General features: G+C 32.9%; 1 protein-coding gene and 1 long non-coding RNA gene across 5 annotated transcripts in view; one reads left to right on the top strand and one right to left on the bottom strand.

Moving 5' to 3' along the window:
* Positions 1 to 15,167, bottom strand: part of LOC144283592 (uncharacterized) — a 277,411-nt gene that overhangs the window by 15,495 nt on the left and 246,749 nt on the right. The window lies entirely within an intron of this gene.
* The window catches only part of LOC144283591 (uncharacterized), an 87,808-nt gene that overhangs the window by 55,324 nt on the left and 17,317 nt on the right, over positions 1 to 15,167 (top strand). For all 3 annotated transcript variants that reach the window (XM_077847896.1, XM_077847897.1, XM_077847895.1), the window contains 3 exons: positions 6,882 to 7,012; positions 9,022 to 9,152; positions 11,911 to 12,030. In XM_077847896.1, coding sequence (XP_077704022.1) covers positions 9,084 to 9,152; positions 11,911 to 12,030 — 189 coding nt within the window. In that variant the 5' untranslated portion in view covers positions 6,882 to 7,012; positions 9,022 to 9,083. The remainder of the gene's footprint in view (positions 1 to 6,881; positions 7,013 to 9,021; positions 9,153 to 11,910; positions 12,031 to 15,167) is intronic.

The raw sequence follows: 15,167 nt of genomic DNA, 5'->3' as shown, positions 1-15,167 counted from the left end.
TGGTTTTCAGCACATTCACAGATATGTACAATCACTACCACGGTCAATTTTAGAACATTTCCTAACCTCAAAAAGAAGCCCCATGCCCTTTAGCTATCATCCTCTTATCCTCCATCCCTAAGAAATCACCATTCAAATTTCAGTCTCTATAAATTTTCCTTTTCTGGATATTTCATCAAAGTGGCAACATATACTATGTGGTCTTTTGTTTTCATGGTTTAACCATGTTGTAGCATATCTTAATACTTTACACATAATATTCCATGGTCTAACATACCACATTTTGTTTATATTCATCCGGTGGACTTTGGGGTTATTCCCAACTTTGGGCTCTTATGAATAATGCTTCTTTTTTTTAATTTTATTTATGATAGTCACAGAGAGAGAGAGAGAGGCAGAGACATAGGCAGAGGGAGAAGCAGGCTCCATGCACCAGGGGCCTGATGTGGGATTCGATTCCGGGTCTCCAGGATCGCGCCCTGGGCCAAAGGCAGGCACCAAACCGCTGCGCCACCCAGGGATCCCCTGAATAATGAATGCTTCTATAGACATTTGTGCAGAGTTTTTGTGTGGACATATATTTTCATTTATTTGGGGTATATACCTAGTAGTGGAATGCTTCATAAGGCCTCAATCAAGAAAATGAAAACACAACCCATGGAATGCGAGAAAATATTTTCAAATCATATCTCTGATAAGAGGCTTGAGTCTAAACTACATAAATAACTCTTATAACTCACTAACAGCCAAATCAAAAAAAGGGCAAAGGATATGAGTAGATGTTTTTCCCAAAAAATACATACAGAATGGCAACTAAACACATGAAAACATTTTTTGACATCATTAGTCATCAGGGAAATATAAATCAAAATCACAAAGAGATACATCACACTCACTAGAATGACTATCATCAAAAAGTCAGATGATAACCAGTATTGGCAAAAATGTGGTACATCGGTCAGAAGCTTCATACATTGCTGGTGGGCATGTAAAATGGTGTCACCACTTTGAAAAATAATCTGATGGTTCCTCAAACAATTAAATATAGAGTTAGCAAATAATCATGTGCTTTAAAATTACTTTCAACTCCCTCTCACAGTAAACTCACAAATTATTTGCAAGCGAACTCCATCTTTGTCAGTCTGTATCTTGGGGATAATTGGGGGAAAACAGCTGTGGTAAGTTATCATATACAAAATGCTTTTCATCTTGTGTAATGTGGTTTTCTGGCAGTTAAAGGAATGAGACCCTGAAGAATTCACTGGCCAAATTAACTTCCCATTCCTGCATAATTTCTAACAAGATAAAGTAATCAGACATAGATGTTTCAGGATCTGAGGGAAGACAGATCTGCAGGTGAATCAGAACTGAAGTTGGTCCGAACTGATTATAATAAAAATAGACTCCTAATTACAAACCAAAATCACATTTAAATTTACCAGTGATTTATAAAACTTTGCCTCCTAGTCTCACGTACTCCGTGGCAATCTATCATTGATTCCGTTTGCAATATTTTTTATCTTCTGTAACCCAATATCAGCCTTCATCATTCATTAAAGCACAATTGCAATAGAATCCTTTTGATTTTCCTTTCAGCCTCTGTCTTCTCTTATTCATCCTATATAGTTCAGTGCAAAAGTTCCTCAAATGTCTATTTGCCTGTTAAGTATCCATATATTCAAATAAAGCCTCCATTAAGGTCTTTTAACTTCTAGGGAATCTACCTTTATTTCTCTCTGTACTCTAACCATGCAAAGATAATAGGATCTTCATATATCATCCTTTATCTATTTAAGAGTCAAACATATGGGCAGCCCTGGTGGCGCAGCGGTTTAGCGCCGCCTGCAGCCCAGGGCATGATCCTGGAGACCCTGGATCGAGTCCCATGTCAGGCTCTCTGCATGGAGCCTGCTTCTCCCTCTGCCTGTGTCTCTGCCTCTCTCTCTCTCTCTGCATCTCTATGAATAAATAAATTTAAAAAAAAATCTTTAAAAAAAAAAAAAAGAGTCAAACATATGCATGTCTGTTTTCTTTCATTCAAATTCTTACTCTGACTTTTTTAAAACAAGGCTTATCTGATTTTTTATGTACTTCATCTGACAAAGATTGAAAACAGTGCCCCAGTGACCACTACTCTGCTATTTACGGCATAAAGGTTGGACACCATTCTTCTTCAATTAGGATTACTCTATTTATTAATATAAAATAATTCTTGTTTCATATACCCTTTCTTTTGCCTTAAATACTACTTGAATTGACATTAAAATTACACTCCTACTTTCCTTTGTCAAGAGTACTCTTTATTTTTCTTAGTTGCCAGTGCCATACCAATTTTTTTTTCTTTGAAAAGTAATTGAATTTATTGTGAAGGACATTAAAGAAATTTCCATATATCATAGAAACAGTTTAAACCTTTCAGGGCTTCATTTTCTTTCTTTTTATTTTTTTATTTTATTTTTAATAATAAATTTATTTTTTATTGGTGTTCAATTTGCCAACATACAGAATAACACCCAGTGCTCATCCCGTCAAGTGCCCCCCTCAGTGCTCGTCACCCATTCACTCCCACCCCCCACCCTCCTCCCCTTCCACCACCCCTAGTTCATTTCCCAGAGTTAGGAGTCTTTATGTTCTGTCTCCCTTTCTGATATTTCCTACCCATTTCTTCTCCCTTCCCTTTTATTCCCTTTCACTATTATTTATATTCCCCAAATGAATGAGAACATATAATGTTTGTCCTTCCCTGATTGACTCATTTCACTCAACATAATACCCTCCAGTTCCATCACATTGAAGCAAATGGTGGGTATTTGTCATTTCTAATCAGAGTATGATCCTCTCATTAGATGCAGAGAAAGCATTTGACAAAATACAGCATCCATTCCTGATCAAAACTCTTCAGAGTGTAGGGATAGAGGGAACATTCCTCAACATCTTAAAAGCCATCTAGGAAAAGCCGACAGCAAATATCATTTTCAATGGGGAAGCACTGGGAGCCTTTCCCCTAAGATCAGGAACAAGACAGGGATATCCACTCTCACCACTGCTATTCAACATAGTACTGGAAGTCCTAGCCTCAGCAATCAGACAACAAAAAGACATTAAAGGCATTCAAATTGGCAAAGAAGTAGTCAAACTCTCCCTCTTCACCAATCATGATACTCTACATAGAAAACCCAAAAGACTCCACCCCAAATTTGCTAGAACTCATACAGCAATTTGGCAGTGTGGCAGGATACAAAATCAATGCCCAGAAGTCAGTGGCATTTCTATACACTAACAATGAGACTGAAGAAAGATAAATTATGGAGTCAATCCCATTTACAATTGCACCCAAAAGCACAAGATACCTAGGAATAAACCTAACCAAAGAGGTAAAGGATCTATACCCTCAAAACTATAGAACGCTTCTGAAAGAAATTGAAGAAGACACAAAGAGATGGAAAAATATTCCATGCTCATGGATTGGCAGAATTAATATTGTGAAAATGTCAATGTTACCCAGGGCAATTTACACGTTTAATGCAATCCCTATTAAAATACCATGGACTTTCTTCAGAGAGTTAGAACAAATTATTTTAAGATTTGTGTGGAATCAGAAAAGACCCCGAATAGCCAAGGGAATATTTAAAAAGAAAACCATAGCTGGGGGCATCACAATGCCAGATTTCAGGTTGTACTACAAAGCTGTGGTCATCAAGACAGTGTGGTACTGGCACAAAAACAGACACATATCAATGGAACAGAATAGAGAACCCAGAAGCGGACCCTTAACTTTATGGTCAACTAATATTCGATAAAGGAGGAAAGACTATCCACTGGAAGAAAGACAGCCTCTTCAATAAATGGTGCTGGGAAAATTGGACATCCACATGCAGAAGAATGAAACTGGACCACTCTCTTTCACCATACACAAAGATAAACTCAAAATGGATGAAAGATCTCAATGTGAGACAAGATTCCATCAAAATCCTAGAGGAGAACACAGGCAACACCCTTTTTGAACTCGGCCACAGTAACTTCATACAAATTTTTATTTATTTTTCCTCAGTACTTATGAATATTTTAATTGGAATTTCAAAGAAAGTAAACCTGCTGCCAATTATTTGCCAAAGTCTGAACCCAGAAAACACCTTTGTATGTTATATACTTCAGTATAAGGTTCTTAACTTCAGTATTTCTAACTTTCCACAAATTTTTAGATTTTATATAAAGATGTCAAATCTCCTATACACTTCTTTTCTTTATAGAGTACATGATTCTATCATAACTTACAAAGAAAAAAAAGCACTTGCAATACTTGTCAGAAAATACACACTCAAGTTGTCTGCACTCCAGGGCTTATCAAAAACTTAGAAATTATATTTAGAGAAGGTTGTGTAAAGGTGCTGAGGATTCCTCCCATGCACTCTTATTGTAAGGCATACTCCTTGACTGAGGTGCATAACTGAACATAAGTATAGATCCTCACAGAATCACTTTATAGGAATCACATCTAGTGGTGAGAGCCTGACTTTCTTTGATTAGCACAAGGGATGGTAGTAAGAAAATCAATTTTGGACTTGATACAAAATTATTTCCAAAGGCATTACCAAAAAGCAACATTAGAAAATGTTCCTCAATGACAATGAGAAATTTCTGAAAAAAGAAAGTTATTTAATGAGTATTGTCTAGCATTTAGTTTCCCATTTGTTTGGACTATCAGTAAGTGTATAGCCAAATTTTATGTTTGGCCATTGTGTTAGAGAAGGGATATGTGGGTAGGGAGTATTGAAAGTTCTATAAACCAAACTAAGGGACAAACCTAGGGCATTTGCTATTTTCTTACTTGATTAATATATCAGTTGAAAGAATGGAATTAAAATATATCAATTGGAGAGCATGACAGAATAAAGCCACTACTGATAGAATATTTTAAAAAGGGAAATAAAATAAATTTATAATATGGTCTTGAGTTTTTATCTGGGGCTGTGTAAGGAAAATATCATCATGCTTGTTACTTTGCAATATCTCTGCTGGAAAACAGGAGAACCCCTTTGCTTATAAATCCAAATTAGAAAGGAAAATTACATGTGTGTGTTATCAGTTTCAGTCATCGCAGTGCAAGAGGGAGATATGCCACCTTTAGAAAAACACTGGACATGTCCTATGCTTAGAGTTTTTTCTATGTGTACCTTCTAATAAGTCATATGTTCAATGTATCAGGGCTTTCAACTCTTTAAAGGCCAGAGATTTTGCAATTAGAAAGCTAACAAGCAAATTCTGGTAAAATACTGTTACTTAAATTTATTCTGTATATAATAAAATTTCTCTAAGAATTTCAAAATTTCCATCCACTGACAGGAAAAATACTCTTAATTTGTTAACGTTGAGTAATTTTGAAGCTTCCCTTTTCATGATATATAGCTCATTGTTAAAATGCAGTTTAATAGTATTATCTTTTTTACTACTACATTTCTATATTTGATTGACTTTTAAAACATGAGATACTTTTAAAAAATCTACTTGAAAAATCCAGGGATAATGTTCAGTTCATGTTTCCCATTGAATTAGAAGAATACTATGGAATATTCTAGGTGATCCTTGTAATTGATAATGTTAAACCATAAAACCAAGGTCATGGAACTAAGAACTGATCAAATGAGAAATATTACAGCCTTTAAATATAAAATTATGTGAAATAAAATTAAATAAAGCAAAATAACTATGTTAGATAAAAAGGACCCTATGTCCTTGTAGTTGTGTTTAATTGAAAATTTTTGTCAGGGATTTTCACTGTACTTGTCTACAGATTTTTAAATGTGGCCTTGAATAAGTATGAATCATCTCTGTATTTCTGAACAAGTCTAAGCAAAATTAAAGAAAAGGTATGATCATTTATAATAAAAACTAACAAAACAACATTTCATGTGTCAATTTTTATAAGAGATGGTCTAGAATAATAGACAAAATCCTAATATCATAAAATGAAGTGCTTTTTTATAGGAAGATCTAAGTTTTAAAAATGTGGAAATTTGAGACACCTTTAAACCCAGCAATTTACTTTCTGGGATCCAGGCAAGATGTCTATCATGAACAGGAGGGGAGAACAATGATATAACCTTAGTCAAGATTAATTGCTTTTGCTCATTCCTAAGTCTTTATTTCAAAGATAAATGATTTATATGTAACCTGTAGATCATGTCAGAGATTAATTAAATATCAGAAAAATTAAGAATGGAATTTAAGAAGAATATGACCAAAGGCCAGTTAGTAGCTTCACCATTTTTTAAAATATACCTTAAAAGTTATATAACTTAAAAGTAAAGTCCAAATAATCTATTGTAAAAGATTAAGAGATAAAAATGCAAGTTCAGTCAAGTTGGGACATGCTGAATTGGTGGCAATAGGAATCTCAGTGATGCTCTTGTGACTTTTTTGAAATCACAGAAGTATTAATATATTATGGGGGTTATAATAATACAGCAATTCAAAGGACTTTGATTATTCATGGTAACAGTCCTGGAAATGAAAAACTTTAAGTAGAAACAATGAAAGCAGTGACAAAGAAGGATGTCCTTTCACAAAGCATTCATATCTGTTAAAGAGAGACATCCCAATTCTCTATATAATAAAATTGCTCCCGAAAGTTAAAAGACATTGACTTCTTACCTACTTCTAAATATATCATTTTCCCCGAAGAGCTTTTAAAAGAAGCTTGGCTACTCAGAAGAGAATGGGAACAATTCAAGGTGCCAATGTTTTGTTTAGTCTCTGTGACACTTGCCTTGTCTGGAAACAAAGTGGTAAATGATTGTTTATTGATGGTCAAATAAAACTGATTTTCAAAATTATAATAAGCCTATGAGTTAATCAATAAAATTCATGCAATTTCACCTCAGGTCTGTGATAAGAGACTTAAACAAGATACCCTAAAAAAACAGCTAGAGGAAGTTCTTGAGATGGAAAGGAAATGATAAAGGAAGGAATTTTAAACCATCAAAAAGGATGAAATCACAAAGTGAAAATCCAGGTAAATGCAATAAACTCATGAGTTTTCTAAATTATGTTTGACTGTGGAAGTAAAAATTATAACATCTGATGTGGTTCTTGAGTATGTACAAGAAATGTTTAAGATTATATTAATGGGGGGAAATGTAAAGGGGCCTAAAGGGATATAAGTTTTCTACACTTTACTCAAGTATATAGATACAGTAATACATAGAGCAACTACTAAAACATCTTTACAGAGAGATATACTCAGAAATAATAAAGGTAAATCAAAATGAAATGTAAAGAAGAAGGTACAAAGAGCCCACAGGAAAATGGAAAAAGTAAAAACAAAGAAATGAAGAACAAATGAAACAAATATAAAAACCAAAATGCCTCACTTAAGCTCTAATAAATCAATAATTATGTTAAATATAAATGTGCTAAATATACCAACTAAAAGTCAGAGATTGGAAAATTGAATTTAATAACCTATATTATCAAACCACATGCTGTGTACAAGAAACTCACTTCAAATAACAATACAAGCGACTTTGATATAGCATCTGAATTTGTTAAGCTCAACAGATGTTAGAGGCATGGCAAAAAGTTTTTCATCTTAGTGAATGGCAGTTACATGCCAGTTTATTGTCTGTCTAGTGTTTATTGATTGCTCTTAATAGCATAGCATACAAACTTAGGGGAAAACTATAAATATATACCCCATAAATACCTTACAACGTGTTAACCTCTTATAGGGGTTAGGACTGCCCAACATCTTAGTTAACTCTGCCTTCTTCCCTCCAAATTTAGAGATTATCATTAGTTTTATACAGTCGATATTTTCTTATAATACGAATGTGATAGCATACTTATTAATTTCTGATTATTCAATTTCATATTTTCTCAGGTATTTTTTTCTTGATTTTCAACATTTAAAAGTTATTTTAGCAAAGTCCATCATAGCGAATTATTAGTTTCTTTTATTATAAAATGTTATATTTCACTTTAATTCATAAATTAGCATTAAGCTGGGGTTACAGTGTGAGAATTTCCTTCTTTCTGAAAATTTGATATTATCCTACAGCATTCTAGCTTTCACCAGTGCTATTGACAATTTTTGTATTAAGTTGTTATTTTTTTTATAGATAAACTGCCTATGTACTCTGGATATTTTACTGTAACTCTGATTTTAACATTCTGTAGTTTTACTATTATGTGGCTTATAATGTATTTCATTTTATTTTTGCTGCTTAGTGTTTACTGTGCTTCCTGAAACTATAAATTCAAGTCTATCATCATTTTTGGAAATATTTCATTTCCCATATTACCTCTTTAACAGTCTCTCTTTTCTATTATATTGGGACTCTGATTTCACATATAATCCATCCTGTATGTCATTTAGTCTCAATTTCATATTTTCTACCTCTTATACTTTATGTCCTGAATTCTGAGAAATGTTCTTACATGCAATTTCCAGTTCACTAATTCTTTGTCTCTGCATTGGTGTTTAAAATATAAATAATCATTAGTTTTTTTTTTCCCTTTTCCTACAAAAAGTACATGTTAAAGTTGTTTTCTTAAGTATGTATTTTTTTCTAGTTTGAGTCTACCTTCTATATCCTTATATAAAACACTTTTATATTTCCTATCCAATATTTTTAATACTTCATTTTGAATTAGCTCTAGTTCTAATTAAGCAGATAGTATATTAGAAACCCAAATAGATTCTTCAAACCTTAAGATCACAATAGTTCTAAATTATTAACACTATATCTTATATGTATAGTTTTTAGGAATTTAGAAAAGTTAAAGGAATTTTAAAACTCTTATGGTCCTTTTGTCATATTTAAAGATAATTATTTATCCATATTCATACATATATCAACCCTTGGTTAAAAAATCCCCAACAATGATAGAAAGTGGGATCTTTCACCGTAAATTGGTTAAATAATTGACCCAACTTGTTCAATATTTTAATCGTATATATAGAGAGTGTGCGTGCACATGTATGGGTTTATGCTGATAAGATGTCTCCAATTCTACCCTTAGGTTTATTTGCTAGGAGGGCTCACAGGACTCTCATGCATTAATAATCATAGCTTTGATGTATTATGATGAAAGATACAAAGCGAAATCAGCAAAAGGAAAAGATACATGGGACAAAATCCAGAGGAAACCAGGTATGAGTTGCAAAAGTTCTCTCCTTGTGGAGTCACATGGAGTGTGCTTAATTCCTTCAATAACCAGTTATGACAACATATATTAAACCTTTTGTACCAGGGAAACTCTTCAGAGATTCAGTGTCCACAGTTTTTCCTGGGGGCTATTCTTACTGGTTTTCTTGCCTAGCATGTACCACATCTGAAGTTCCTAGTAGGAAATAAGTGTTCAGCAGAAAATATTTTTTTGAACAGTTTATACACTGTGAGCCAGCCTCAGTTATGAATGCTTCCATGATTCAAATTTCTAGACATCTATGTAACAGGACAACTCTGCAAACTGATCTTTCTCAAGATAGCAGTGTCAGGTCTTCAATGTTAACTATTTTCTTGTGTTTGTGTGTGTGTTCTATGTCCTCACTTTAATTCCACTGAGAAAAAGAATAGGAGAAAAAATTTCATGCATTCTCAGAAGCAATCTACAAAACCATTCTTCAAATATCCACAGCCCCCCTGCCCCAATACTCCAGAAGGGCAATCCATGGTTCTGTCTAAGGCCAACTTCTCTGCCTGTGGGACCATATTCCAGCTGTTCTCATTCCTCCCTCTCACTACTCTTAGCATATGAACATCCTAAAATCATAGTATCTGAAAAACAAATTTAAAAATCTCTAATATTTAGTAAGATAATAACAAGAATCCTATCACCAAATCATCTTTAGATCATTAGAATAAATTCCACATGATTACATAAAGGAGCTTTTGTGGTTTTTTTTAACAATTTATACTCAATCCCTTATAAAGGTAGCAGTTGTATTATGTAATTAGCTAATTGAAATGTAATAAAAATGATAGTTCATATACATGCATATATACTCATATATATTCTTAAAACCTTTAAACTTAAAACCTTTAAAATGAAACAAAATTAAGTTCAAATCATGGCTCTGCCATCAAGTCCTCAGATTTCTAAGTCTAGAAAGTTTATATTTAACTCTTCTGATCTTCAACTCCTGTAACATGAAAATAATTTTTCATGAAAATTATCTGGTGTATATATATTTGCCAGAGTGTTTGTGAGTGAGCATGTTTTCTCTAATATTGCTATAAAGCTCGGGATATCAAGTTTTACTGTACATTTTCTTCCAATCCTTGCATATTTTCCCATAAAGTATCTTTAGTAACTAAAGAATGATTGATAGTATCACAGAAATACTAAAATACTTAGATGGAAAGTGGTATTAAGGACTCTGCCCCTTGATATAGCATGATATTCATTCAGCTTTTAGCAGTTAGGTTTGAAGAACACATGTGAACTCCTTGACTGAATCTTTTTTTACCCCTGACACTATCTGCTAGAGCTTGGTATTTTAATGACCATCTGGGAAAACTATATGCCTACTGTCTTTTTATTCTTATGTATTATATTTATTGCAAAGCACATCTTTAATATAGCCATCCTGCAGCTCTGTTTATTCTTTGTCAGAAGGTTAGGCTCTGTTACAATTGCAACATGTGTTTTTAATAGCAGCTTGATTGAAATAGATTAATTTAAAATCCAAGTGGAAAAGCAGAGGTGCGGTAAAATATCGATTTAGAAACAGCTTTTTTATTTTTTACAAAAAGTCTACAATATTTATCTAGAAACAGCCTCTTTATTTCTACATTTCTATAAATGGAACTGAATTTAATCTATAGATCAATTTAGAGAAAATGGACATGTTTATAATGCTAAATGTTCTAATCCTTACACATAATGTATTTCTTTAGTTATATTGGTCTTTATTTCAGTGGTCAGAAGTCTTCAGTTGTAGAAGTCTTGCAAATGTTTTCATAAAATTATCTTTAAGTGTTTTATCTTGTTAAGTTCTTTTATAAAGGGCATTTATTTTTAATTTCAACGTATAAACACCCATTGCTAGCACTTAGACATACAATTGACTTTTACATATGGATTTTGTACCCTATTAACTTATTAACTCATGTGCCTTTTTTGTAGATCTCATGGGATTTTTATATACAGAATATTCTGCAGTTGTTAAATAAAAATAGCTTACTACTCCTTTCTGATATGTATGAATGTTATTTTTTTCCCCCACTTTAAGGCACTGGCTAGGATCTTAATACAATACTAAATGGAAGTGATAAAAGCAAATATCCTTGTTTTGTTCTCAATATTAGAGAAAAAAAAACTACTCCCTCTTTCACCATTAAGTATCATCTTAGCTGTAGGTATTTCACATATGTTCTTTATCAGGATGAAGAAGTTTTTGTTTTTGTTTTTTCTTTCTATTACTAGTTTGCTGAGAGTTTTTATTATGGATGAGTTTGAATTTTGTCAGATGTTCTTTATACATCTGTTGTGATCATCCATTTTTCTCTCATAGTCTCTAATGTGATAAATTACAACAATTTGTTTTTCAATATTAATTCAGCATCTTGCATTGCTGGGATAAAAACCTACTTATTGGTCATAAGTTATACATTTTATTTATTGCTAGGTTCTGTTTGCTAACATTGTTAAGGATCTTGCTACCTACAATCATACAGAATAATATCTCTTTATAATGTCTTTGTCTGTTTTGGTATCAGAATTATGGTAGTCCTATAAATGGGTTGTATAGTGTTCCCTTATCTTTGATTTTGTAAATAATGTGGTTAGAATTAGAATTATTTTGTCTTGCCTTCAGGCTCTTTAACTTTCAGACAAATTGTCTTAATGCCATTAACAACTAAAATACCAGATAAATATATTAAAATTTTAAAAATTTGTTTTCAGACATTGGACAACAAGATATGCGGGGTTGTGATACCTGAGGAAATGAGAAACAATCTGAGTCCTGTGGTTGCTTTAGCTTACTGTCTGAAGTTGGCTTTTAGGCCACAGCACAAAAATGAGGTAACTAAAACGCTCCTCACTGTATTGAAGAGAAACATATTGTAGTCCAATGAATAAAAGACAGAAAGAATGTTTGGGCGGAATGCTGAAAAAGAGAAAAACAGAAAGAGACAGAACTTTAGAAATCTACATAGGAGTTTCTTTTAATCTTTCAGTCCTCATTTTTGCGTGCACTAGGAAAAATTCTGTAAGAATCCAAAGAAATCACCAGACCCTGTAAGCCAAATAATTTCTGTAAATCACAAGAGTTCCCAACTGCCACACCAGAGAAACCTTAAAATTACATAGGACATTAGGTAGCATCTTAAAAGTGTCATGCTTTGAGAATGGATCAAAATTAGGCTCAAAGAGAAGACAAATCTGGCCATGCCATAACAAAGCTTAAAAACAAGCCTTAAGAATATCAAACTGACCTAAAATAACTTGACTACACGAAAAAACAACTTGTAATACTATTTAAAGAAATATTAAAACTGATATGGATAATTTTAAACTTTACAATTCCAACATCTCATAAAAATTTACCATGTTTGTGTAGCAGCAGGAAAGCATGACCCATAACTGGGAGAAAAATCAATTAGTAGAAAGAAGGTTCTAAATGCAGAGATTATCTTTAGTGTCAGAATCTAAAATCAGGTATATTTATAGCTTTTTTAATAGCTTTTTTTTCAAGAAACATTTTGATATATCATCCATCTAGGACTAATTTTGTGAATGGCGTATGATAGAAATTGCTGTATATCTGAATATGTATGTGTGTATACATGCATAATATATGACAGTTTCTTTGAATTATTAAGTCACTACAAATCAAGCTGAAGCAACAACTGAATATTATTAACTCAGTTACTTGAGCAATTAGCAAGAGTTTTATATTTCTTTTCCCTGAGCTATTTTACTTTTTTACTTTTTTCTTTTTTCTTTTTTTCTTTTATTTTTATTCCTGAGAGACACACAAAGAGAAGCAGAAACACAGGCAGAAGGAGAAGCAGGCTCATGAGGAGCTAGACATGGGACTCAATCCTAGATCCCAGATCCTGGGATCATGCCCCCAGCCAAAGGCAGACGCTCAACTGCTGAGCCACCCAGGTGTCCCTTCCCTAAGCTTTTTAATATTTCCTCTAAAATAACAATGCTACTTTCTGGCTATTTGGGTTATTACCAAAATACCTTCTTTCTTGTTGATTAAGGTCAATTCAGTTCTTTGATTTGAATTTCAAAAGAATATGGGCCCTAGAGGGTATTATGTTAAGCAAAATAAATCAGAGAAAGTAAATACCATATTATCTCTCATATACGGAATCTAAAAAAAATAAAATAAAATAAACAAAAAGCAGATTCAGATCTATAAATACAAAGAATGAAATGATGGTTGCCAGAGGGGAGAAGTGTGGAGGGATGGGCCAAAGAGTGAAGGGTGGGAAATAAAGCTTCCAACTATGAAATATGTCATGGGAATAAAAGGTACAATGTAGGGAATAACCGAAGATATTGTAATAGCACTGTATGGTTACACACTGTGGTAGCTACACTGTGGTGAGCATAGCATGACATATAGATGTGTAGTATCATTATGTTGTACACCTCAAACTAATGTCAACTATACTCAAATAAATAAGTAAACCACCAAAGAATAAGGAAAAAAATAAAAAGCTACTATAAATCTTATAAATATGTACAAAAATATAGAGAGAAGCATGACTGTCATAAAGATAGAACTATTAAGTATAAAACAGAAGACCAAGTGGACCTTGAAATGTAAAATATAGTCTCTGAAATGAAACAAAAAAAACTGAGAGGAGATTAAAACCAGATTGGGCACAAGGACTAGTGAAGTTAAAAAGGCATAGAACTTTATCCAAAATAAAGTACAAAGTAAAAACAAATGGAAAAGAAGGATATTTTATCAGTAGACTCTAGGGAAATATTTAATATTAATGGCAAGAGCAAATTTGAAAAAGAAAAAATGTAACTAACCAAGTTTAAGAAACTCAAAGAACTCTAAACAGGGGCAGCCCTGGTGGCTCAGGTGGTACACCTTTAGCCCAGGGCATGATCCTGGAGACCCAGGATCGAGTCCCACGTCGGGCTCCCTGCATGGGGCCTGCTTCTCCCTCTGCCTGTGTCCGTTCCTCTCTCTCTCTCTCTCTCTGTCTGTCTCTCATGAATAAATAAGTAAAATATTAAAAAAAGAAGATGAAGAAGAAGAAGAAGAAGAAGAAGAAGAAGAAGAAGAAGCAGCTCAAAGAACTCTAAACAGAAAAACACAGATAATCAGACCAAGGCAGATCATAATCAGAATGTTAAATAAAACTGATGGAGAAAAATCTTGAAAGCAGGTAGAGAGGGGAAAAAAAAAAAAACCTGTATGAGATGTAGAGGGAGCAAATATAAATAAGAGCACATATCCCAAACTCTTGTAATCCAAAAGACAATGGAATGACATCTTTAAAGTAACATCAAGTTTTTTCATCATTTCCTTTGTGAAATCTAGTATTAGTATGTTCATTTTTGCTTTGTTGGTTGGAGATACACTTGCCTCCTCTCATAATTTTTATAGTGTATTGGTTTTCAAGTTTTCACCATAGGTAAGTCTTAGAAACCATAAAAGCATCTCTATTAATGTCACTTTAAAAAATATTATAACTAAAAAAAAATATTATAACTAAAGCCTATCACCATTAGTATTTGTCTATCACATACATTTCCCTGTGTCATACACATCTGTTTCTATGTGTTAGGGAAAAAGTGATAGACAGGAAAAAGGGATGCTAGTATAAGCAAAGATATGGCATTTAGCCAATGAAAAATATGCATATTATTTTTATGTGTTTTTTTAAAGGCAATTGATTCCATTACCATTTTATTAAAGAGTTGTACCTATAAAAAAGACAAAATAAGTATAAATAACCATAACAATTAATATTCATAAACTTTTCTTGTGGTTTCTTCATTTTTCAGAAAGTAACAGATGAAACATGTATGAAATTATTAAGATCAAAGGACAGTAAAATGAATGTTTATTTAAGCCTTCAGCTTCAAGGCCCCAAAACATTCAGAATTATGTTTAGAAAAAGGTGGTTCTCTTGTATTGAAATAAATAAAGGTAAAAATGCTACCATAAGCACAAGATCTGA

The sequence above is a fragment of the Canis aureus genome, chromosome 14, assembly GCF_053574225.1.
Source record: "Canis aureus isolate CA01 chromosome 14, VMU_Caureus_v.1.0, whole genome shotgun sequence".
Classification (NCBI taxonomy): domain Eukaryota; kingdom Metazoa; phylum Chordata; class Mammalia; order Carnivora; family Canidae; genus Canis; species Canis aureus.
This window is presented reverse-complemented; position numbering and strand designations above follow the sequence as displayed.